At 42.3% G+C, this 24,543-nt stretch overlaps 1 protein-coding gene across 1 annotated transcript in view; it reads right to left on the bottom strand.

Annotated features, from left to right (window-relative positions):
- Spire1 (spire type actin nucleation factor 1) overlaps positions 1 to 21,302 on the bottom strand; it is a 126,813-nt gene extending 105,511 nt beyond the window's left edge. The window contains 5 exon segments of the mRNA XM_032885769.1: positions 21,006 to 21,122; positions 21,125 to 21,181; positions 21,184 to 21,216; positions 21,219 to 21,260; positions 21,263 to 21,302. Of these exon segments, the coding sequence (XP_032741660.1) occupies positions 21,006 to 21,122; positions 21,125 to 21,181; positions 21,184 to 21,216; positions 21,219 to 21,260; positions 21,263 to 21,287 (274 nt within the window). The 5' untranslated portion in view covers positions 21,288 to 21,302.
- Positions 21,303 to 24,543: the final 3,241 nt, after the last annotated feature.

The following is a 24,543-nucleotide window of genomic DNA, read 5'->3' as shown; positions in this document are numbered from 1 at the left end:
TAACATGCTCGAAACCTCAATGTTTAAATACTATTTACCCATCTTACTGTTCATGGTGACATCAAAGAAAATATAATCAGGCTGGAGAGATGGCTCAGCGGTTAAGAGCACTGACTGTTATCCAGAGGTCCTGAGTTCAGTTCCCAGCAATCACATGGTGGCTCACAACCATCTGTAATGGGATCCAGTGCCCTCTTCTGGTGTGTCTGAAGACAGCTACAGTGTACTCACATACATGAAATAAATAAATCTTTTTTTTAAAAAAAAAGAAAGAAAAGAAAATATAATCATACCCAATACTTTTTTTACTTATTTATTTGTTAATTTTTACTTTGCCTACATGTATGTCTGTGCACCATATGCATGCAGTGCCCAAGGAGGTCAGAAAATTACACCAAATCCCTGGAACTGGAGTTGTGAGCCATAATGTGGGCATTGGGAATTAAATTTTGGTCCTCTGGCAGAACACTCAGTAGTCTTGACACTAAGCCATCTCTCCAGCTCTGCCACCTAATTCTTAAAATAAAAAATAAAGTTGAAACCCTTCCTTAACACTCATAATATTAATATAATCCTAAATATTATAAAACAGTAGCTGAAATTAAGACTAGAAGAAAATGTGAACCTTAGGTATTGTAAAACATAAATTATATATAAGCAACAAAAACACATGTATAAAATGACCTTAATTTATTATAAGGCTTTTATATAGAAAGTGGGACTTGCTAAATATATGGCATAAGTTTGTTGCTAACATGAAATTGTATTTATATGTGGTGATATATATACATATTTATATAATTATAAGACTGTTCAGATCACAATACTTTGGTACATTACTTATAGGAGTTAGGACTCCTGAAATCAGTAATTAATTTACTCAAAAGCATACTGCAAGAAACAGCTCAAAGCAGAGCATAGATGTCTGTGAGGAAACATTTACTGAGTGCTTTACAGGAGAGGACAGGACACCAAACTGTGGCACAAATAAAAACAACATCTTTAAGAGTACATGGATCATCAGGAGCTGGAGAGGAGAGATGGCTCAGCGGCTAAGAGCACTGACTGCTCTTCTGGAGATCCTGAGTTCAATTCCCAGCAACTACTTGGTGACTCACAACCATCTGTAATGGGGTCTGATGTTCTCTTCTGGTGTGTCTAAAGACAGCTACAGTGTACACATATATAAAGTAAATAATAAATAAACCTTAAAAAAATCTGTGCTTTGGGTTCCATATTTTAAAAAAAGAGTACATGAATCACATCATCAATAAGAAATGTTCTTAAAGAAGAAAGAATCACAGAAATTCTGGAACTAAAGGATGAGAATGTAGTTTGGTTGGTAGAGGGCTTGCACAAAGTACTGGGTTCAATTCCCAGCTCTGTGTAAACCAGGTATGGTTGTTGATGCCTGTGATTCCAGCACTTGGGAGATGAGGGTCAGCGAATCACAAGGTAAGATCATCCTTGGTAATATAGTGAGTTTGAGGCCAGCCTGAGTTACAATATCTTGCTCTCACTCTTCCCACCAAAAGGCAAACAAACACACAAACAACAAACAACTATTAGAAACCTATACTAACTTGGGCTTTCTTGTTTGATTTTTGAGACAAGGTCTGGCTATGCGGCCCTGAGTGGCTATTGGTTGTCATGGCTTGTGCTATGTGACAACATACAAACCTAACCTATGGGAAAGAGAAGAAGCTCTAGGTGCTGATCTGGGAGTAGAGGTATTACCCAACTTGAAAAACTAACTCTGCCCACCAAAAATGGGAGAACTCCACTTTGCAAAGGCACACCTGAGCCTATCCAGCTTGATTCAGCAGATTCAGAAACCCTCAGGAGACTGGCAACTCTGGCTAGGACAGCTATAAGAATCTGTGAGCAAGTCTTTGCACCAGAAAATAATGTGTTTAAGGAACTGTTGAATGGTGTTAAAAAGCATCGCTACTGAAATTAGATTCCTTCTAATCACCTCTGATGCAAAACTAAAGATACGAAGATCCCTCATAGGGATAACCTCCTGCGCTCTGCGGGGAAGCATCGCCTGGAAGCTGGCCTATTAGCAAGTGTGTGCGCACGCGTGTGGGCAGGCATAGAGTAGTTTAAAAGCTAGTCAGGGAGCAAGCCAAAGCTTATGGACTAGGCATAGTCATAAATAACTAAGCTCCGAGTCCTTGTTCGGGAACTGGCCCATGGGTGGAAAAACCCTCAGGTACAACTTTTCTCTAAGAAAACCAAAAACTTTGTGTGCAGCTGTGCGACTACACTTGGTTGTCCCACACAAACTGCTGAGCACCTCAAGAAAACATGCAGGTTGAGAGCACAACATTCCCAACCACCTACAAAACTCTGTCATCCAATTCCACACCCAGGTACTGACCTAGGAAATCCCAACCACCTGTCATCAGAGCTGAGAGGGCCTTGGACATTCCATTCACTCTGCAGGTGACAACGGGAAGCCAGCGTGACATCTCTTCATCTGACTACTGACTGACACACACTCTCATGTCAACACAGCAGGCTGGAGGGCTACAGAGATACTCTAGGGCTCCCCTAGCTTCGTCATGCATACTGACATGGCTTTGTTACATTGTTTACTGCTATGGCGGCTGGGATTGCAGGCATGCTGTCCTAGCACATTAACTGTTTTCTTCCAACACCTTCGGCTGCGGCCTGCCAGTACAACATAAGGCATTTCTGTTTCATCAACGTTGAGTCCTTTTTCAAGGGCTGGCTATCTCTGCTTCAGAGAAACCACACTCAAGGAATCCCTCTCACCTCTGAAAAACCATGGTTTCACTCTCTACATTTTCAATAATCTAAACTATGGTAGGCTTTAACAAGTCTTCAGATTGTAATCATAGCAAATTAGCTTTCAATCAAGTTATAATTTCATTGGGTACATTTAGAACAGATATTAATAAAATCTGAAATGGTATGTAATCATTAAGTTTTCAAATATCTCAAAATTCTCACAAAAATAGGATTGATTTGCTCAGAAAGTTAAAAGCTTAGCTCTGTATTTAGGGCTATAAGGACCATGACTATGCTTCAGATCTGTATTTTTAACTCAATGTATAAGATCTGCTCTGAAGATGAGACCCCCTCAAGGCCTAGCAATTAGAAAATCCTTATAAAGTGATACAAATGGGTTTAAGTAACAAAGTAACCTGGTAGACAATGCCTGTTACTATCCTGTTACTAAAAACAACAAACACACAAGCAAAATCCCACTTACTTTATGAGACATTTACAAATTTTACATTTGTATTCATTTATTTGTGTGTGCACACTACCATCAGTCACGTGTGAAGGTCAGAGAACCACTCCCTACTCACAAGAGTTGCTGCTCTCCTTCTATCACATGACTCTCGGCTAGCACTCACGTTATTAGTTTGTTACCCGTCTATACCAGCTGAGCCATCTCACCAGCCCTTTTAGACATTTTAAACCTTAAATGTTAATAATCAGAAAAACTCCAGTTAACCAATATGCTCCAAAAGTCCCAGGAAGAACATTCCTGGGAATGCCCCTAAATGGTCCCCTTAACCTTGGCTGCTCAGGATTGGATATTACACACTTCGCACACACGTCGACACAGCTATAATATTAATGAACCACACAGCCTGTAGATAGACCTTAAGGTAGGTTCAGGAAAAAAAATCAGATTTTCATGTAGATCAATATTATTAAAGAATTAATATTAACAATGTTAATATTAATGTTAAATAAATGTGGACAGCTTTCTCTGGAGTAACCTCACAGACTTCTTGAATTGTCAGTCACATATTATCAATGGGAGGCAAATTAGCTGACTAAAAAGAAGCAAGGAATACCCACCAAAATGAGTTTCCAAAATTTTAGACTAAATGGTTCAGAACTACTAATTTTGTCCTATGTGATTCAAATCAATCAGACCTACCTGACCATGTGCAAACATGTCCTGTTTCATGCTAAAACTGAAAGCCTTCAACAGATGCACCCCTCTGTTTCACAAATCCTTGGACTCCTACAAAGCACCATGGATAAACACCAACACACATAGAGCAAGTCAGACTTAGCCCTTGCCTTACAGAGCCTTCATTTTAGTAAATATAAACAAAAATTAACAACAGATGACAACTAGGGGCACAAAAGGAAGAGAGAAAGTAAAAAAAAAATGACCCAACTTAGGTTAGCCAGGCAAGCCCTCCTGATATTTAAACAAAGACATTGAATCTGTGTAGGGCCCACTGAGGACTGGAGGAAGAGCCTGCTGGAGAACTAGGAGGGAGCTCGAGTCCTGGCTACATCTGGTGGTACACAGAGTGTGCTGGGAAAGGCAGGAAAGACAGGCAGATCATAGGGCCCCAACTTTCAAGTGTGCTCTTAAACACAAGCGGATGGCAGTTAAGAGACAATGGTGCACCCCTGCAATCCCAGCGCTGGAAAGGGAAGTACGGGCGTCTGTAAGTGAGGCCAGTCTGGTTTACACAGCAAGTTCCAGGCCATCCAAGGCTACATAGGTTCACAGTGAGAGCCTGTCTCAAAAATGACAACAACAAAAACAAACAAAAAAACAAAACCAAAACCAAAGGGTGAGCTGACTGTATTTCCAGGTCAGCCTTGTCCAGAGGGACAAAGGCCAGCCAGGAGGCTGCTGTCATCCTTGAGAGTAAGGGGGATGGTCAGCACAAGGTAGAGACAGGATTATAAAAGGTAAGAGACATCAAAAGATAATTTGAAGAGGTTAGGGATATAGTTCAGTGGAAACGAGTGTTTATCAAGTGGGAGGTACTACATACAATTTCTCTGTACAAGCACAGTAGCTAACTTTTAGGTAACAGGACTGTTCTGAGTTCTCCAACAACCTGGGATGCAGTTACAAATTCCAGGCCCTGTCTCCAAAAGGGTGGTGTGGAATGGTGCTGAGATTTAAGATAGCTATCACATTAATACAAAGGGAAAAAACATTTTGAATAATGAACAGGCTGACATTTCGTAATTAAAAACTTTCTGCAACCTAATGAGACTTGAATTTCTAAAGGATTAAGGCCACTGGGGACCTGGGATTCATCCAAGAACATCGTTATATTTTAGTTCCCTATGAATATATTAAAAATTAGCTAGGTGTCATGTCAGTCCTTTAATCCCAACACTTGGGAAGCAGAGGCTGACAGATCTGAGTTCGAGGATAGCCAGGTCTACATGGGAAACTGTCTCAAAATAAAAACAACCAAACCAAAACAAAACAACAACAACAACAACAAAAAAGAAATCAAAAGTTAGGATTGTAAAACTAGGCATTCATTAGCTAGAATTTTTTCTAACAAAAGCATATCTTTGGCATAAGAAACAACCATAAAGAATACTTTTTACTTCATCAAATTATCAACTCCTTTCCCTCTTTGTTAGACAATGCCACCAATACAGATACCTAAGAATGGGCAGGAATGTAGGAGTATGCCATGGGTAGAAACTGGTTTTCGCAGACTACTAGAGCATCAGGCATCTCCTCATAAAGAACAATATTGTATTCCACTGCCCTCTGGCACACGTGCTTTCTTCACCAATTTTCATGCTTAAATAATAAGTTTAGGTGAATGATGTCATTAAGTCTTTAAAATTAATCACACTTGCTTTATGTGCGTGTTTGCTGCTCTAAAACCCAGACCCAAGAACTCTAAGTTAGAGCCTCATTTTCACAGATGTGGAGATATAAATGCTAAAGCATAAAATGAACCATCAAAGGACGAGGGACTGCTGCCCTGTCCCATATTCCTGGTCCCTACTGAGGAGAAGGTTGGCCCAGACTCTTCCGGCCTACTGTATGGCATTTGTCCTCTCCTGCATAAGCCAGGCTGGCTGGCACCATGTTAGAGAACAAAGAGAAGAGAGTCTGGTACTTTTGGCAAACCATAGAGACTTGAATTAAAATTTCCCCTAGTAAAAGTAATTCAAACATTGCTTAAATTTCATAAAAGGAACCTTAAAACTAACAAAACTCCTGCACTCTAATGCTACGTTATTTCAAGAGCAAGGAGTATTTGGAGGGAAAATGTCCCAGGTCAAATAGTGAGGTCAGCTCTACCAGCAGAGGCAACCCCAAAATTCCACCTTGATTTCTATCTGCATTTGACTTAGAGTTTCCTCTCCCACTTAGGAACTTGATTAAATATGAGAACACTCAGCCAAAAATAATTTTCTCACAGTCATGTACTTTTCCCTTAAAAACAAACAAAATCCCAAAACATTATTTGGACCTGGGTGTGATGGTGCTTTGAATCCCAGCACTCAGGAGGCAGAGGCATGCAGATCTCTGAGTTTGAGGTCAAGCTGATCTACAAAGAGAATTCCAGAAAAGCCAGGGCTATAGTGAACAATCCTGCCTTGAAAAAACAAAAATCAAACAACAAAAAAGTTGAAATTATTTATTTATTCATTTATTTATTTAGTGGCGTGTGTGTGTGTGTGTGTGTGTGTGTGTGTGTGTGTGTGTGTGTGTGTGTGTGTGTGTATGTGTGTGTGTGGCGCAGAGAGGTCTGAGGACAACCTTTGGGAGCTGGTTCTCTCCCTCCCTCTACAATGTAGGCTCTGAGGCTCTAACTCAGATCAGCAGACTAATCTGTGGAGCCATCTTGCTGGCCTATCGCTAGTACTTTTCTACCTCCCTTAAGACGCAGCACTATCTGGCCACTCCTTCCTGCTCGAGCCTCCTCCCCCCTGCTCTCCCATCCCTACCCAGACACAGGGTCTCTCTTTATAGCCTTGGCTGGCCTAGAGTTCAGAATGAAGACCAGCCTGGCTTTCAGCTCAAACGAGATTCGCCTGTCTCTGCCTCCAGAGGCCTGGAATCTGGCACAAAGCTGCACACCACCATGTACGGCTCCCACCTAATTCTTCACTACTAATTCTCTATCAAAACAGTAGCAAACATCCCTAATCCCAGTACTCAAAAGGACAGGCCAGGAGGATTTCCAGTGTGAGGCCAGCTGGGACTGCCCAGTGAGTCAACTCAAAGGATGAAAGAAAAAAGGAAGAAAAATGGAGAGCAAAAGTGGAAGCAGTGGGGTTGGGGATTTAGCTCAGTGGTAGAGCGCTAAGCGCAAGGCCCTGGGTTCGGTCCCCAGCTCCGGAAAAAAAGAACCAAAAAAAAAAAAAAAAAAAAACAAAAAAAAAAACAAAAAAAATGGAAGCAGAAGAAAGGAGAAGAGAAAGGAAAGAGAATATGAATTCTTTAAACTATGCAAACTATCTATGTTGGCTTGGGAAGTACACTGGCCTAATACATACAAGTCTCTGAGGTTAATCCCCAGTCATGAGAGGAAAAAAGGAGTGAATAAGTGAATAAATAAAACCAACACAAACATTTAGCTGTTTAACTTTTACTATGTATATTACAAGAAATAACCCTTCTGTAACTAACTTTCTAATTAACATTGTATTGCATTCATGATTAAAAGACTGTTTTTGTTCTGTTTTTGAGTAAGGGGTCTTACTTAGTTACCCAGACTAGCCTGGAACTCACTAGTGTTCAGTATCCAGAGAGCTTAAGTTCTCTAAAGATAACCAGAACGAAGTGAGCACAAATTAAAGAAGTGCATTAGAGCAACCACTAAGCTAATGAACGGTCAGTTTCCACCAAGATTTAATTCTATATACATCAGGCAATAGTCCAAATGTCTCATCTAAACTACATTTCAAGTGAAATGTTACAGAAATTAAGACATACATTTGCACACTTCATGATCAATGTAAAGGAGCCCTCCTCCACTTTTCAGAGGACTTACAGAAGCTACATAGTCAACAAATGACCAGCCAGTTGGAAAGAGAAGAAACTGAATTTAATAATATGTGCATTGGAAAGTTAAAGTTATCTGTGTCTTCATGAAGGCCAGCTAATGAAGAAGGAATAGTTTCTCCAACAGAAAGTCTTGGGGAAACTGGATAAAGATAGAACTTTGTCTCATTCCATCCAAAACCTTCAACTGAACATTAATCAAAGACCTGATATAAAGAACCCCCTCAAACTCAACCACAAATAAGAAGAAAACCAGTCCAATTTAAATCTGGTTAAAAGGATTTAAATCAGCATCTCAGGAATGGCCCATAAATAGACAGGGAGCATCATCACAGGGTGCCACAGTAATGACACCATCAACATGCTGTCTGAATGGAGTGCCTCCTCTAGGTATTTCATAGACATAGAACCACACAAAAAACTTTGCATGGAAAGCATGCAGAACTATGAATGGTGCTCAGACACTAACTTTGACAGCTGTGAGAAATTCTCCACAGCTCCCAAGTCTGTTACAAAAAAAATCTGGTCATAGACCTAGGGCAACTATGAATAGCTACCTACATTTCACATTTTGTCAACCTCAATAACCATTTTCTGGACTTCAAAATATAGATTTAATATTGTTTTAAATTTTCTTTATCAATCTTTGGTCAAACGATCTTGAAACATTTTTCACAAAACGGTAGGAAAAGACCTTTTTGTACGATGTGTACGAGCTGACAGAATCCCCTCACGTACATTAGTCTTCATTAGACTCTCACAATCACAAGAGCTGGACAAACACAGCTCCATTTTTACAAATTAAAAAAGACAGAACCAGAAAGGCTAAGTGGCTTACCAGAGGCTTTCACTACCCAGTAAGCCTCAGAACCAAGACTCTAAAGCACATCCCCTGCAGTCACCATGCTGCCAGGGGACATCAAAAGCGATTTGCCTGCATCTGAAAAAGCAAACTTGGTGGAAGTTAACATGACTCTATCAGGAAGGTATGCTGCACACCATCCTAATTTCCATGCGGCATAAATCATCATCTTCCCACCCTAACCTGCTCCTCCTGCCTTCCCCATGCATCACCAGGTAGGACTCTGGGAACCTTAGAGGCATCCTCCCTCCTTCTTGCACCTACACATCAAAACTAAAGAACCATGCCACGTTCCGTTCTCTAAAGAACCAACCTGGCTTTCTACTCTTACCGCTCTTTCTCCTCTTACTTTCTTACTCAAATCCTCCTCATCTCCTGTCTGAAGAGCTGAAATACTCCTAACTGGTTTATCAGCTCAGAGGCTACTAATACCTAAAGACAGCATGAAGCGCTGTCTTTACAGTTACATTTGCAGATGTAATCTACTCATTTGTTTTGCTTTGGAAACAGGGTCTTGCGAGCCTGGTTGGATTGGTATTCACCAGGTAGCTGAGGTCAGCCTCAAACTCACAAACAATCCCTCTGCCTCAGCCTCCCAAGTGCTGGGATCACAGCAAAGCCAGAGATGGGTACTTTCTACAAAGCCCGTGTATCTTTCTAAAAAGAGTAATCTCATACCCACTCTCTAGTTTACATTCCTTATGTGCTCTCCACTGCCCACCTCGCCTCTAGACACACATGATCTATGTGGCTCTCAGTAAACACGGCTTTCCAGCCAGTCTTACTCCCCACCATGCCCACACACATCCTATGCCCTGGGCAGTGAACACCCACCACAAAGCAGACAAACGGGTTTAACCTCACATGCCAAGTCCAAATAATTGTAGTGGCTGCCTGAAGCATCCTGTTGAGAACTAAAGAGGTTGCTGCTAAAAGTCGTCACTGATTAGTAAGCAGCATTTGCTTCTAGCATGAGAAATAGGTGGCCTGACAAACGTCACAGTGTCTACACACGTGGAGCCTTGTCCTATGGATACTGTAAGATGTCCGTCTACACTTGTAAACCTTTCTAAGTACATACCTCTGTCTGTGTGGATACCATTTCACCCTCTATTCATCTTCAGGGCTTCAGAACTTAGTCTTCTATGTGACACATGCTTGTCATGAGGCAAAGGTAACCACTCTCTGGGCTCACGGTTTTCTACACATCCCTAGCCTTCTGAAATCACTGAACTGTGCCTCATGTGGTACTGTATGTACCTGTGAGCTTCTATGTGCAGTCATTCGCCATTCCTCTATGCACTTCAACATCTAGCACAGTCCACTTACAAGACATGCAAACAAATCCCAGTGAAATCAGCAAATGGAACCTTTAACAGGAATTCCTCTGATAACTTGGGTTTCCACTGAAAACCTAAGCCCACATGCTAGGCTGAGTACACACTTGCCAACCGGACCCATCATTATCTCTCAGAAACACAACACACTGAGGAAGCATCCTGGGTGTAGGTAGAAAGTGGAAAATATGAAAATAAAGGGCAATAGTCCTAAAGAGCACAAGCAGTGTGAAAACGTGAGATTCAACACAGCACAAGCAGTGTGAAAACGTAAGATTCAGCGTTTCCAGAAGCTGACTATGGATGGGCCCTGAGGTTGTGATTATTAGGACTGTAATCCCTCCACATAACACTAATAAAAACATGCATGTGCTAATTTGGATGGATAAATAAGACTATAACTTATGAACTGTAAAGTGACATTTCAATACATTCTAGAAGATCTATCACCTTAACACCGTATCATTTCTGGACTGGTTTTGTCTTTGTAAACAGGGCCTCACTATGTAGCTCTGGGTGGCTGGAATTCCCTATGTATAAATTAAGATGACCGCAAACTCAAGAGATCAACCTGTCTATGCTTCTGAAATGCTTTTGTTAAAATGCAGATTTCTTTAGTTTTTCCACACTGCCCTTTTCTAGGCCAGGATTCCACCTGAGATATCACATGTCACTTATTTATCATGTGTCCTTGGTCTCTTCAGACACTTTTTGGTTGAGACAGCACCTTACTACGGAGTCCGTCCTTACTAACCTGAAACTCAGTAAGTAGACCATGCTGGCCTCCGACTCAGAGATGTACCTACCCCTACCTCCAAATCCTGGGATCTTGAGACTTTCTGAGGAATTACTATAGTGTATGGATGTGTATATTGGGAGCATTGGTGGGAGGTGGGGGTGCCACAGCCTTCTAGGAGTTCAAAGGCAATCTCATGGAGTTGACTCCACTGCTATGTGGGTTCTAGGGATCAAATTCAGATCCCCAGGCTTGCAAGTAAGTACATTTACCTACTGTGTGTGCCATCTCACAAACTCTTGCTTCATTTACTATTTTGAAATATACATTATCGGTAAGTACAGTCACCTAAATGTCCCAGAGTGGTTTTAATTTTAGGTCTGTGAGGTGGGTTAGACAGATGATGATGGCTCAGTGGCTAAGAGCCCTCTCTTAAACTGCTCTTTCAGAGTACCTGAGTTCGATTCCCTGTGCCTGTATGGTTGCTCACAACAACACGTGTCTCCAGTTTCAGGGAATCCAACACTCTCTTCTGGCCTCCACTGTCTGTGTGTGGTGCACAGACATATATGCAGACACAATACTCATGGACATAACATAAAAATAAATAACCCTTAAAAAGGTTTGTGAGGTATAGTCACTTTGGAAAACGTTAAAACACAGTATCTATTATAATGCTGAACACACAAATAAGGAGAGACCACACACGTAGGCACATTACTAAACATAAATGCTACATCTGTTCACCAAAAGACATGTTCAATAACAGCATTAATCACGACAGTGGGTATCTGAATCCCAAATGTCAATGCAGGGTAGGATGAATGAATCAACAGCATATTCATACAAAAGAATGTGATACTAAAAAATGAACCAATTATAACCATATGCGACAATCTGGATTGATTTCACAAAGTTCAGAAAGAAAAATCAGACAAAAAAATACATTTTGCCTGAATCACTCCATAAGACATGGAGAGTGGGAAGAACTCAGCCATCAGAGTCCTGGCAATGCTGACTGCAAGGTGCACAGAAGACCTTTCCAGATGCTAGAATAGCTCTGTTCTGTCACCTGGGTCCTGGGTGCACAAATGTGTGTACACACACTGTGATGTACATTTCTGTAGATTACATTTTAATTAAAATTTGCCTTCAATAAGGACAAAGGCTGGTGAAGTAACTCAACTAGGAGTGCTTGCCTAGTGCGCTCAGCAAGCAGCCCAGGGTTTGATCCCCAGAGCTGCATAATCCAAGCACTCAAGCGAAGGCAGGAAGATCAAGCTAAGGGTCCACAATAAGGAGCCCAGTGGAGTGCTAGCATGGATAGGGGCAAGCTCTCTGGGCCTCAGCCCAGGACAAAGAACTGAGGCAACCTGGGAATGCTAAGAGCAAGAAAAATGGTCTTTATCAGAGAAGAGTCCCCCAACTGGTTATCCAACACCCAGTGGCCAGTCCTGAGGTCTTCTGCATACAGGTAACATTAAACAGACGAACAGGTGGTATTTATGCATGTAGGAATGTGTGTATGTATGTATATATACATGCACATATGCATGTATGTAACAACACAGGAAAAGAGGCCACGTATTTGAGAAAGAGCATGGGGACTGCATGGAAGGGATTGGCGAAAGGAAGGGGAAACAGGAAATGATGCAATTATACTATAATTTCAGATTTCTAAAAATTATTAAAAAAATATCAAAGATGTTTAAGGCCAAGTTCCTCACTGACTACATGGTGAATCCAAGGCCAGCCTGGCATAAGTGAAACCTTGTCTCAAAAGGGAGGAGAAAAAAAACACAACAAAATAAGAAATAAAGGTATTTTCAAACTAAAAACTGAGTGAACTCAACAATGGGCGTTTATAATACAAAAAATAGTAAAAAGAAGTTTCAGGTTAAAAAAAAGGTCCTGGGTTGGGGATTTAGCTCAGTGGTAGAGCGCTTGCCTAGCAAGCGCAAGGCCCTGGGTTCGGTCCCCAGCTCCGGGAAAAAAAAGAAAAAAGAAAAGGTCCCATGGAAAATATAGGATATAATTAAAAAAAAAAACAAAAAACAAGACAGTTGGCCTTCTCCATCTGTGAATGGAGCCGATCACAGATGAAGTGTTTACAAAAACTCCTGTATCCTTGTTAAACATACAGAGTGTTTTTTCCCCTTCTTATACCCAAAATAATAGAGCATAACTACAGGATATTTGTATCACATTATGTATCTCTTTAAACCTAGGGACCATTTAAAGCATAGAGGAGGTGGGGAATGTGCAGAGAGAATATATGCGATATTTAACCATCTTATGTAAGGGACTTGAACATTTTGGGGTGTTAGTGCCTGGCAAAGAACGGGAAGGGGAACCTTGGAACCAATCCCTTGCTGATATCTAGGAAAGACTGTAGTAATGTCTTGGATGCATTTTTAAGATAGCTTAATCTCATATGCAGAATCCAGATGCCAGTTCTCTCCCCCCCTCCCTCTCCCCCCAACCCCCTCTCTGTAGTGACTGGTTTTATGTCAACTTGATACAAACTCGAATTGTCTGAAAGGAGGGCCCTTCAACTGAGAAAACGCCTCCATGAGATCTGACTGTAAAGCATTTGCTCAGTGATTGACGGGGGAGGGTCCAGCCCACTGTGGGTGGTGCTGGGTTCTAAAAAGAAGCACCTGAGCTGGCAGTCCTGGGTTCTAAAAGCAAGCAAGCTGCACAAGCCATTTAAGCATGGCTCTGCATCAGCTCTGCACCAGCTCCTGCCTCCAGGTTCCTGCCATTTGTGTTCCTGTCCTGACTTCCTTCAGTGAAGATCGGCAACATGGAAGTGTAACCTAAATAAATCATTTCCTCCCCGACTTGCTCTTTGGTCATGGTGTTTTGATGCAGTAATGGAAACCCTAACACACACACACACACACACACACACACACACACACACACACACACACACACGAATAACATAAATGTATATATAAAAAGACTAGAAAACAGGAAGTATTTAAGGGGACTAATGGAAGGGGTGCAGAACAATGGATTCTAAATATAAGTAAAGTATGATGATATATATATGTATATATATATGAAGAAGTCAAAATGAAACTCATTATTTTATATGCTAAAAAATAATTTAAAAAAAGAAAAGTAGGTTTTTATCTTACAGATCTCCTTGAAGATCAAGATGGCATTACATGTATCTATCTAGATAAAAAGAAGATTATATAAAAGTATTATCTTGGGTAGAGGGATGGCTCAGTGGTTAAGAGCAGTCACTGATCTTCCAGAGGTCCTGAGTTCAAATCCCAGCAACCATATGGTGGTTCACAACCATCTGTAATGAGATCTGATGCCCTCTTCTGGTGTGTCTGAAGACAGCTACAGTGTACTTATATATAATAAATAAATAAATAAATTTTAAAAAAGTACTATCTTGACAAGTAAAAAAAATACTGCCTTATGATAGTTTAAAGCATGAATTAAAGTATTTCTCAGCAGTCTATATATAAAATCAGGAAATAAATGGAATAGAAGCATTTTATAGTCTTTGCACTTTCTAGAAAGCAATACAACTAGCAATTTGTTTAAAACTTTAATAAGGCAACCACATAATGACAAAGGAATATTATACTAAAGGTATACAACTGGAAGAATTTTTTTAAATAATCAAAAATCAGTCAGACAATAAATATAGAAGAGGTGGGACAACTAGTAAACAAGTTTATAAAAACCAAATTTCAGCTGGGCATAGTGGTTTATGCCTTAACCCCAGCACTTGAGAGGCTGAGGCAGGTGGATCTCTGAGTCCAAGGTCAGTCTGGTCTACAGAGAGCTGTTATACAGAGAAACCTTGTCTTGAAAAACCAAACCAAACCAAACCAAACCAACAAAAACGAAAACAATCCCAAATTTCAGTAATCAGACTAAATGTAAACAAATCTGAACTAAAATTAAAGACAGAAGGTTTGGAGACAGGGGACTGCTTAGTGGTAGAGTGAATGCCCCACATACACAACGTGTCTTCAGTATGATTCAGAATACCAAAATTTTTTAAATTATATTTATTTTCTGTCATTTCTAAACCATCATATAAAAAGGTAAAAATGAGTTTTGGTACAAAACATCTTGATAAACACTTTCTTAACCAACCAGGGCTAATATCAATGTTACACTGGATGTCATGTGCTCAGACATGGTGTAATAAGATAAGACCTTCACCACTGTGGTATTCTTCCCACCTCCCCACGCCAAGCCTACAGCCCTAGTCTAGTCATAAAAGCATAAGGCAAATCTAAGCTTCTGAAAAATTCCCTCAGCTCAGAAGAGACTGAGGAGCATGGTGTGTAAATACAAGAAGCATTTCCTGTTTGCCACGGGTGTGTTTGCTATAGGTGTCCTCTTCTCTCTTTTTGTTTGTTCATTTTGTTTGGGGCTCCTGCTAAGTAGCCCTGGCTGGCCTGGAATCTTCTGCCTCTGCCTCCTGCATGGTGTATAGCACCATGACCATCCCAAACACAGAACTTTAATGGTGCTTCTACAGAACATAGATGGGAATTGTTTCTATTTTACAGAGGTTGTGATAACAGGAGAATGCGTCTGACTTGATGAAGCACATTGTCTCCGTGTTCTATCCTATTCTTTCTGTGTGTGTCCTTTCAACCTCTCTCAAACTCACTGTGTAGCCCAGGCTGTTCTTGAACCTTTGACAATCCTGTCTCAGCCTCCTGTATTCTGGAATTGAGCCACCATGCATGCAGAATATGAGTAGCCTGTTAACATGCAGTCATTGGTAAATGTGAGTGGGTTTTTTTTTTCTTTTGTTCAGTCTTTTTTGTTTGTTTGTTTTGTTTTGTTTTTCAAGACAGGCTTTCTCTGTGTAACCCTGGCTGTCCTGGAACTCACTCTGTAGATCAGGCTGACCTTGAACTCAGAGATTCTCCTGCCCCTGCCCCTGCCCCTGCCCCTGCCCCTGCCCCTGCCTCTGCCCCTGCCTAACTAATCATTTTCTAACAGTTTATCAATAGCTGAATATAATGAGACTACTTTTTCCTTTGTAGAGGCAGAAAAGCAAACTATGAGGTATCTTTCCCAAATGTCTCCCAGAATGCTGTGGCTACTTCCAGCTAATCCAGCGCAGTAAGTATCTGAGGAGTAAACTGAAACTCAAAGTGACAGCAATACTATCCAATCAGGTTTCACTTTGCAACCGAGGGTTTGAACGTGTGATTAGAGCTTCCCAGGTGCCTGGAAAAAGACTAGGCCTGACATTTAGGCAGCATTAACTTCATGGTAAATTCATCACTGTGTTTACATTTCTTCCTTCTTACAACTATTTATGTTTAAACTGCACTGGAAACCAGAACACTGCCTGCGTATAAGATAAAGTCAAGATGTTTGCTAAAATGAACTAGTCTGACCCAGGCAACGAAGATGATTCTTACTTCTTCTTGTAAGCAATGATGTACTGGGGAGTCTATAATCCCACCTCTGCCTCCCAGACACCTACACTGGACTCACACACATACACTCTTACACATACACAGCCCACAGTGAGCAGGTTAGGAACACTCAAGAAGCACAGCACGTGTGGACCAAAATATTCTGAAGCCCGTGTTGAATGAGTCCACCTTTTCCACAAACACTGTTTCTCTTAAGAAGCAAGTAGGCCATGTTCCAAGACCACTCTCCTCAAATTAGCATGAGCCTTGCTGAGAAGCCTGGTCACACCCGCTTTTCACAGCCCAAACAAAGCCTGAATGTTCCCCATACCCAAAACCACCCTCCAGGGACCCCTCATTAGTATGCACACTGCCTTCATTGTTCCTCCCAGGAACATCTAGTTTGCCACCACCCTTCAGGTTATTTAAAATCAAGATGGGGCCATAATTTTTAAAATGTTCTTTGTACATCTTAAGCTAAAGGTCTACCAAAATTTTGGAACCCAAGTTGAAATAAATGATTGCTGTCCAATGGGTACTGAAATTCTGAAAGGCTGATGGGGCCAATCAGGCTTCTCATTTCTAAGATGACACTACGAACTCTCTTTGTTACAATTCAGATAAACAGACATTTAACCTCATAAAGAGCTAGGCTATATTTAAATCTCACCAGTTGCAACTCTCTCTTTTATTTTAGAACAACTCAATACAATAAAATTCTTTTTATTGGACATTGTTTCCACACATAGGAACAGACGAACAAACAGCCACTATAAAGGCAGATGGCGGGGGAGAAACCTTTTATCTTTAGTCTTTTTAACCATGTCATGCAATGCAAATGCTTATATTTCAGTGAGGTAACTACACTAAAAGTTCGCTGGGATGCTTGAAATAAGATTGTTTTTTGTTGTTGTTTACATGGCTTTTTTTTCTGCTTTGATGATAAAATGAGTGTAGTCACACCACAGGTCAGAAGGACAGGGTCCACTCTACCATCCTCCATCCCAAACCAAGTCAGAAAGGCATGTGTGGTGCTCTTTCTCCTGGTGAGGTCAATGGAGTTAATACTGGCAGGCAAGACCAAAGGTGTTCATTTCATTCAACTCAACAGCAGCCCACAGGTAAAGGATTAAGGCGTTAGCTGCCACAATTACCCACCATCTGCTAGCAACAGTGCTCGTCCAGGATTACTTTTGACAATGTCTGAAGATGTTTCTTTAATTAATTTTTTTCTTAAATTTACATATTTTATGTGTATGCTTTGCTGGCGTGTGTGTGTGTGTGTGTGTGTGTGTGTGTGTGTGTGTGTGTGTGTGGCTCTGGAGGTCAGAAAAGGGCATCAGATCCCCTGGAACTGGAGATTTGGATAGCTGTAAGTCCCTGTGTGGGTGCTGGGAATGGAACCCAGGTCCTTGCAGGAACAAGTACTCTAAAGCATTGAGTAATCTCTCCAGTCCCCAGTTCGAAGATTGCCAGCTTCTAAAGATCTTTCATTGCCAAGCATGAGGGCACACACCTTAAATCACAGCCCTTGGGAGACAGAGGCAGGAGGAGCGTTGTGTATTCAAGGCCAGCCTTACTACATAGTGAGTTTCAGGACAGACATGGCTACAGAGAGACCCTACTGATCGATGGATGGACGGATGGATGGATAGACAGACAGGTCTTTTTCTGGAGAGGAGGGTTCTTGGCAGCAGTACAGGAGTCCTGAGACATCGCAAAGAGGGAAGTGGCACTCAGGACAGCCCCACAACGGAATTATTTGGCCCAAAATGTCAACTGTGTTGGGATTAAGAAACACTTGCCTTAGATATCTGTCCCTTTTTAGTGAGTAGTTAAAACAGTTAGCTAAGACCCTCTGGTGTCGCCAGAGGACAAGGCTTTGGGAAGAATGAATGTGTAAGTCATTTTACATATTGCCTCATACACTGATTTAAAGACAGGAAAGGAAGACACAGATTCCCCACAGCATGTGGGACACTGGAGACCGGGGGAACTTTCTTGAGGTCTTCATCTCCGAAGGAGTCAAACAAAATCTCTGTCACTTCACAATGTTGCAAAGCTGGGTCTGAGTGAGAGTTCACCATGTGACTTTGAACATGTCACTGGACTTCTCTAAAATTCAACTTGGAGACTAAATGAGCAGGGACTGGGAGTAGGAGGACTGTCACAAGTGAGAGGTCGGGCACCAGCCTGGACTAGAGAGTGAGGTCCTGAAGTGGGGTAGAGTGTCACTGCTTTGAATCAGCAGAGGCAGGCAAATCTCTGTCATTTCAAGGCCATCCAGGCCTACATAGTGAGACCATATATCAAAAACAAACAAAAAAGAAGCAAGCAGTATTTTATTATTACCCAGTCTGATCCCCCTTGGAGTACACTCAATAAACCTGTTTCATTTCTAAACACCCCCCCAAAAAAAAACCAAAAAACTTACAGAAATGTACCCAGTATCAAGTATCAAACTACTTTTTAATCACTTTTTTTTTCTTGAGAAAGATTCGGGCTGGAGAGATGGCTCAGTGGTTAAGAGCACTGACTACTCTTCCAGAGGTCCTGAGTTCAATTCCCAGCAACCACATGGTGGCCCACAACCATCTGTAATGGGATCTGATGCCTATTCTGGTGTGTCTGAAGATAGTGACAGTGTATTAATATACATAAAATAAATAAATCTTAAAAGAGAGAGAGAGAGAATCTATGCAGACAACCATAATAGACATTACTAACCACATTTTAAGAGCAAATTTAAAGCTAGAATTAATTGTACACATCTGCAATCCCAGTAGTTGGACTTAGGAAGTTGTAGACAAGAAGATCAAAGAGTTCAAGGTCAGCCTCTGCTCCACAAAAATGTTTGGGGCCCACTCAGGCTATAGAGGACCCTGTCTTAAACAAAATTCAACATTAAATGTTTAAAACTAATGTATTTTCTACAACCAAGGACCCAATATTACATCCCAGGATGAAATAAACTAATATTACATTGACAATGAACAACCCTAAATATTTCTATTAAAAACTTTCTCATAAATGTATTTTTATTCTATTCTTTCCCCTGCCCCCATCTCTAATGCTTTAACCAACAAGCCCTGAGATGTTCCAGACTGTACCAACTACTCTGATTAGGTTCTCTTGGTATCTGGCAGCAGAGACCATGAGTTGGATAGGAGACAGAAGATGGTTATAAATCCATTACAAAGTAGGGTGTGGAGGTCCATGCCAATGATCCTAGCATTTGTGAGGTGAAGACAGAAGAACCAGGAGTTCAAGAACAGCTTCCGCTGGAGTACAGGAGACTTAGTCCCCCAAAAAGGAAAATTAAATGTAAAATAAAGGCCTGGTGAGATGGCTCAGTGAGTAAAAGGCTTGCCTCACAAACTTGGCAACCCAAGTCTGACCCCCAGAACCCGTTTAAAGGTAGGAGAACAGGTGTATCGACATTGTCCTCTGGCTGCACATGCCTTGAGGCAAGTGCCCCGCCACACGATGCACTCAATTAACAATATATAGACATTTAAAAATACGTTTTAAAAAATTCATTAGTTTCTGGGAATCATCTATTTATTATTCTCTGCAAAATGTATTACACCCAATATTAATGATGCACTCATTTCATCGTTCCTCATCGTTCCAACAACAACAGTTAGAAGAATCACCCACAAAGAATCTATCGGTCTTTGACAGTCAAAACATTTCTGGGATCAAGTTCCTTAACAGTTCTTGATACACCATACAACCAGGCCTGCTCTTTCAATAGAACCAAAGATTCTTCTGAAGCGAGGTCGCACACACTCTCTCCTTTGGAAAGAGTTCTGGACCAAGACAAAGCCTCGTTGTTTGGGGAAAAAAATTATCTTTTCATGGCATCTTATAAATAAGTTACAACTGAAACTGTAATCTACTAAGGCCAAGGTCTAAAATCAAGCAACAGATCAAATAAAAGAAAAAAATGTTTGTTTGAAGGGAGAAAAAAGATTCAAAAAGATCATCAAAAGGTCGGCTTTAAATATCATTCGAGGTACACGTGTATGAAAACGTCACACGGTATTCTGAAATAGTGCAACATTGAGGTTATTAATACATCCCAATGGCTGGCTTTAAATAAATAAACAAAACTATGTTTACTTGAACTAAAAATGAGAGAATATTCTAGTAGGGCTGATAATACTGAACGTTTCCCTCAATTTAGAAAAGGATTTTCACGAAATGTCGTTTTACAGACTATTCTAATTACATTTTCCATCCTTGAGCATTTTGACACTTCCATCAACTTTCTAAAGGTGAAGGTGGATTGTTTTGCTATGTTTTGAATAGACTTGCTTCTCAAAGAATGAATTAGATAAAACCGGATAGGGGAAACCTATTACTAGTCTTCCCATCAATAAAGCATGTGAGTAAGCTCCTGGTTATGTGTCACTGTTTAGGTGACAAGTCATGAAGAATGTACGCGGACTAACTAAAAGCAATTTCATCTAAACAGCCTGTTTACTTCTTATAAACCTGTACTTTTCACCACAGCGAATTTTCACACCGGGTACCCAGAGTCCTCATTTCTTCTATTTCTCTCCAAAATAGCACAATTCTTGGGGGTTCAGTGGTTTCCCTGCCATTTCCAAGGACTACTGACAAATTCAAAACGCTACGAAGGGCCAGCTCCTTTTCCCAAGGATGTCATCTTCCTGACCGAACCTCACACATGCATCTCCGGAGCCCTCGCCACCCCCCCCCCCACCTCAGCCCCCGGTAAACAGCCGAGGCCGGCGGACACGCCAGAGCCTCCCGGGGCCAGGTCCTGCAGCCCCGCCCGCCCTCCGGGAGCCGCCCGCCAGCTTCCCACCGGGCCGGGGGCATCGGGCCGCGACCTCACCGGAGGCAGGGGGCGGCTCTCCCTCCTCGTCCGCGGCGGGCGCCAGGGTGACGGCGCCGTCCCTCCAGACGCGGATCTGCGCGGCCGAGCGCACGCGGCGGTGGGGCTGGCGGCGGCGGCGGCGCGCAGGGAGCCGCAGCACTGGAAGCACACGGCCCACGCCTGCTCCTCGTTGATGGCTGGTTGTAGAGCCGCAGGATCTCTTCAAGCTCAGCGCGTCGCGCGGGTCCCCTGTCGCGCCGAGCTGCGGCCCCCGCCGCCGGGGCTTGAGGGCTGCGCCATGCGGCCCACGTCGCTGCGCCGCCGGCGCTCGGCTGCCGCGTCTCCTCAGCGCTGGAGCATCGTCTCTACGAGCCGCCGCCTCCGCATCCCGGGCTGCCGCCGCCCAGGCCGGCTGCGCGCCGCCGCGGGGACTAGGCGGGGACGCCGCGGCGCTCGGCGCTGACCAGCACGCAGCCGGCCGGTAGCACGGCGATGGCGTCCACTCGCCCCGCCCCGTCTCGCCTCGCCCCGCCCCTTCTTGGGGGCCGCGCAGCGGAGCAGTGCCTGGGGGCGTCACTCCCGATGTGAATGACGCGCGGCCGAGCAGGGCCTGGGGGCGTCACCCCCGAGGTGAGTGACGCGCGGCCGAGCAGGACCTGGGGGGCGTCACGCCCCCTCCCGATGTGAGTGACGCGCGGCGGAGCACGGCCTGGGGGCGTCACCCCCGAGATGAGTGACGGGCGGCGAGGGGCGACCGCAAGGTTGGGGCCCGAGCTGTGGTCCTGCAGGCGTCTGGCCGCGAAGGCGCTGTCACCCGTTCGGCTCCCACAGTCTATTTAAGAACTTGAATTCAATCTGGGGCGATTTACCAAGAAGAAACGGTCATCTGAATCGCCCTCGCCACTGGCTGCCCAGCGCTTCCAGCTTTGGCCTGCGAGCACAGGCCCCCTGGGCCCTTCGAGACTCGTCTCAGTTTCTCCGGACCATTTGACACATACTATCTCTCTGCACATCTGCAAAATTATTTAAATATATTTTCCTATTCATTTATTTTGAAACAGTCTCCCTGGGTAACCAAACTGGCCTTGAACCACCATGTCCCGCTACTTCTTCAATGCTTCTTTAGTGTTGGTACTCTCTCTACTCAGACGTTCAGTGAGGACAACGATCAAAGGCTTGCTTTGCCAAATTCTCCGAAAGCCTAGATGTGATGCACAAGGCCTTACAGATTCAATCTCCCCTGAGGTAATAACCACACTCATCCTAGCCTAGTTAACCCAGAAGGAATTCGAGAAGGAATAGGTGTCAGAGACAAAACTAAAGACAATTATCTGGAGTACAAAAGAACTCTAGGGGCCTCCCTGAACCCCTTCCAGTGTGCGATAAAGCTAATAACTCTTTAAAATGTCCATCCAATCATAGATGGTTTTAATTGGTAACATTCCACCCAGGCTAGCCTTCGAAGTCCTTAGAGTTGTAGCATCAACCAAGTAAGAACATCGTAGTAGGTACAATTTTATGTGGAATGTGGGAAATGGCACCCTACAGTTAATTTTATAGTAGAAAGTCATTAAGGGTTAGAAGTTGGCGGTTAAGGAAAAACTCAGTGGACTCCTTTTGTTTTCAAGGCAAGAGATATAAAACAAGCTCTTCAAGAAAAATTACTTAATTATGGGTTCATATCTCAAATATAAAAGTGCAGTATTTAGGGCCAGTGAGACGGCTCAGCAGGTGAACGGACTTTGCTGCCAAGCTGCAGCCCATATAGTTGAAGGGGAGACTCCACTCCATGTGGTTGGTCTTTGAACTCCGTGTGTATGTGCACATACCCAATACATACAAAAGATGTAAAAGAAAACAAATGTAGTATTTGTGTGCCAAAGCTCTGAGGCAGAGGCCTTTCTCAGTCCTGTGTGGGAGACTAATACGTACTAGGATTACTATGATAATATTAATAATATATAATGATATATTAATATACCAACATAGCCAAATTTTGCTTTTTTAAAGTTTTTTTTTCCCTCCGGAGCTGGGGACCGAACCCAGGGCCCTGCGCTTGCTAGGTAAGCGCTCTACCACTGAGCTAAATCCCCAACCCCAAATTTTGCTTTTTTAAAAGTCTGGATTCTGTGTGGCTTTTGACAATACTGAGGAGCTTATCATCCTTTGAACAAGGCAGAGAAACAATGGTCCGCTTGTATAGACACCACCGCCATCTTCTGGCCTTGTGAAGTATTGCTGCCCCCTGCACACGAACTGCACAAAACCAGCTTTGTCCTTGCCTTACCCGCTCAAAACAAGCCATAAACTGAAGTAGGGCGAGGGGGGGGGGATAAATGCTCAATTAACTGTGAAACTGGAGGGAAAGAGGAAAGAGGTGGAAGTGAGCAGAAACTTTATTAAAATCCAAATTAGAATTAGAATTTTATGAATGCTCTCTGTAGCCAAGGATAAGTCTTGTCTGTGTGTCCATGCTTGATTGATTGCAGCTTCAAACCCAAGGATTCGTGCATGCTAGGCAATAATGCTTAGCAGCTAGCTCCAGCCACAGCCCCCGGGTTGACTATTTATATAGGTTTTTCGAAAGTTGATTTGCAACCCTAGGATTATTTTCATTTTCTGAATAATAATTTTTAAAATGTAAACATTTTGAAAGGAAAAAATACCATGAATTGCTGAAAGATATATATATATATATATATATGTGTGTGTGTGTGTGTGTGTGTGATATATATATATATATATGGGTTTTATATATATAAAGAAAAATTCTTGAGTTTTTGTGTTTTGAAGTACAAATTTTCTGATATATACTATGAAGTAAATCTATCTTTTGTGAGCACACACGTTGAAGCAAAATGACAGCTAGAACATTGTTTCATATTCTTCTCTACACAGAACGAGTAGGAGGGAAATTCTTCAAGTGATAGACTTTAACTGGTACGCATCTCCTCAGCTAGGAGCTGAACACTGGACACTCCGTACTGAGATTTCAGTATCTTTGCGGTTCTGACAAGCCCCTCATATTCGATTCTCTTGAGACCGACAGCTAGCTGCTAAGGGAACGTGCTTCTCACCGAGATCCTGTCCCTGGAATACTGTGCCATCGGGGGCAGCTTCCTGCTCACCGTTATCATTTCAGTCTCAAAAATTCCAATACCTTTGGTTTGGTAAATTTCGTTCTACCATCGTTTTAAAAAAAAACTCTGTAATTTGGGTTTATATAACTTTATATAAAGTTCAAACAACCCAAATCAACATTTAAGATATTTTCAAAGGATCGGGAGATCAGTGAAACTAAATGGTGTAACTCAGAATATAATTTTAGTTTTCCTTGATTTCCATATGTTTATTTTGAAAATAGGATCCTTGAGACTTCTATTTACTTAACATTTTTGTAGAATAAATGTACTTCTCGCTTGATACTCTGGACACGATGAGGCTGAGCTGCTCCGAGGCCTTTGGGGAGCCCGGCCTGTGTGTGCAGCCCAAGTTAATCCCAGACAAATGCTCCTAAGAGACACATTCACCTAGAAAAGTACACCAAAGGGAGGAA

The sequence above is a fragment of the Rattus rattus genome, chromosome 15 (assembly GCF_011064425.1).
Source record: "Rattus rattus isolate New Zealand chromosome 15, Rrattus_CSIRO_v1, whole genome shotgun sequence".
NCBI classification, from domain to species: Eukaryota; Metazoa; Chordata; class Mammalia; order Rodentia; family Muridae; genus Rattus; species Rattus rattus.
The sequence above is the reverse complement of the archived record's forward strand: the minus strand, read 5'-3'. Positions and strand labels throughout refer to the sequence as shown.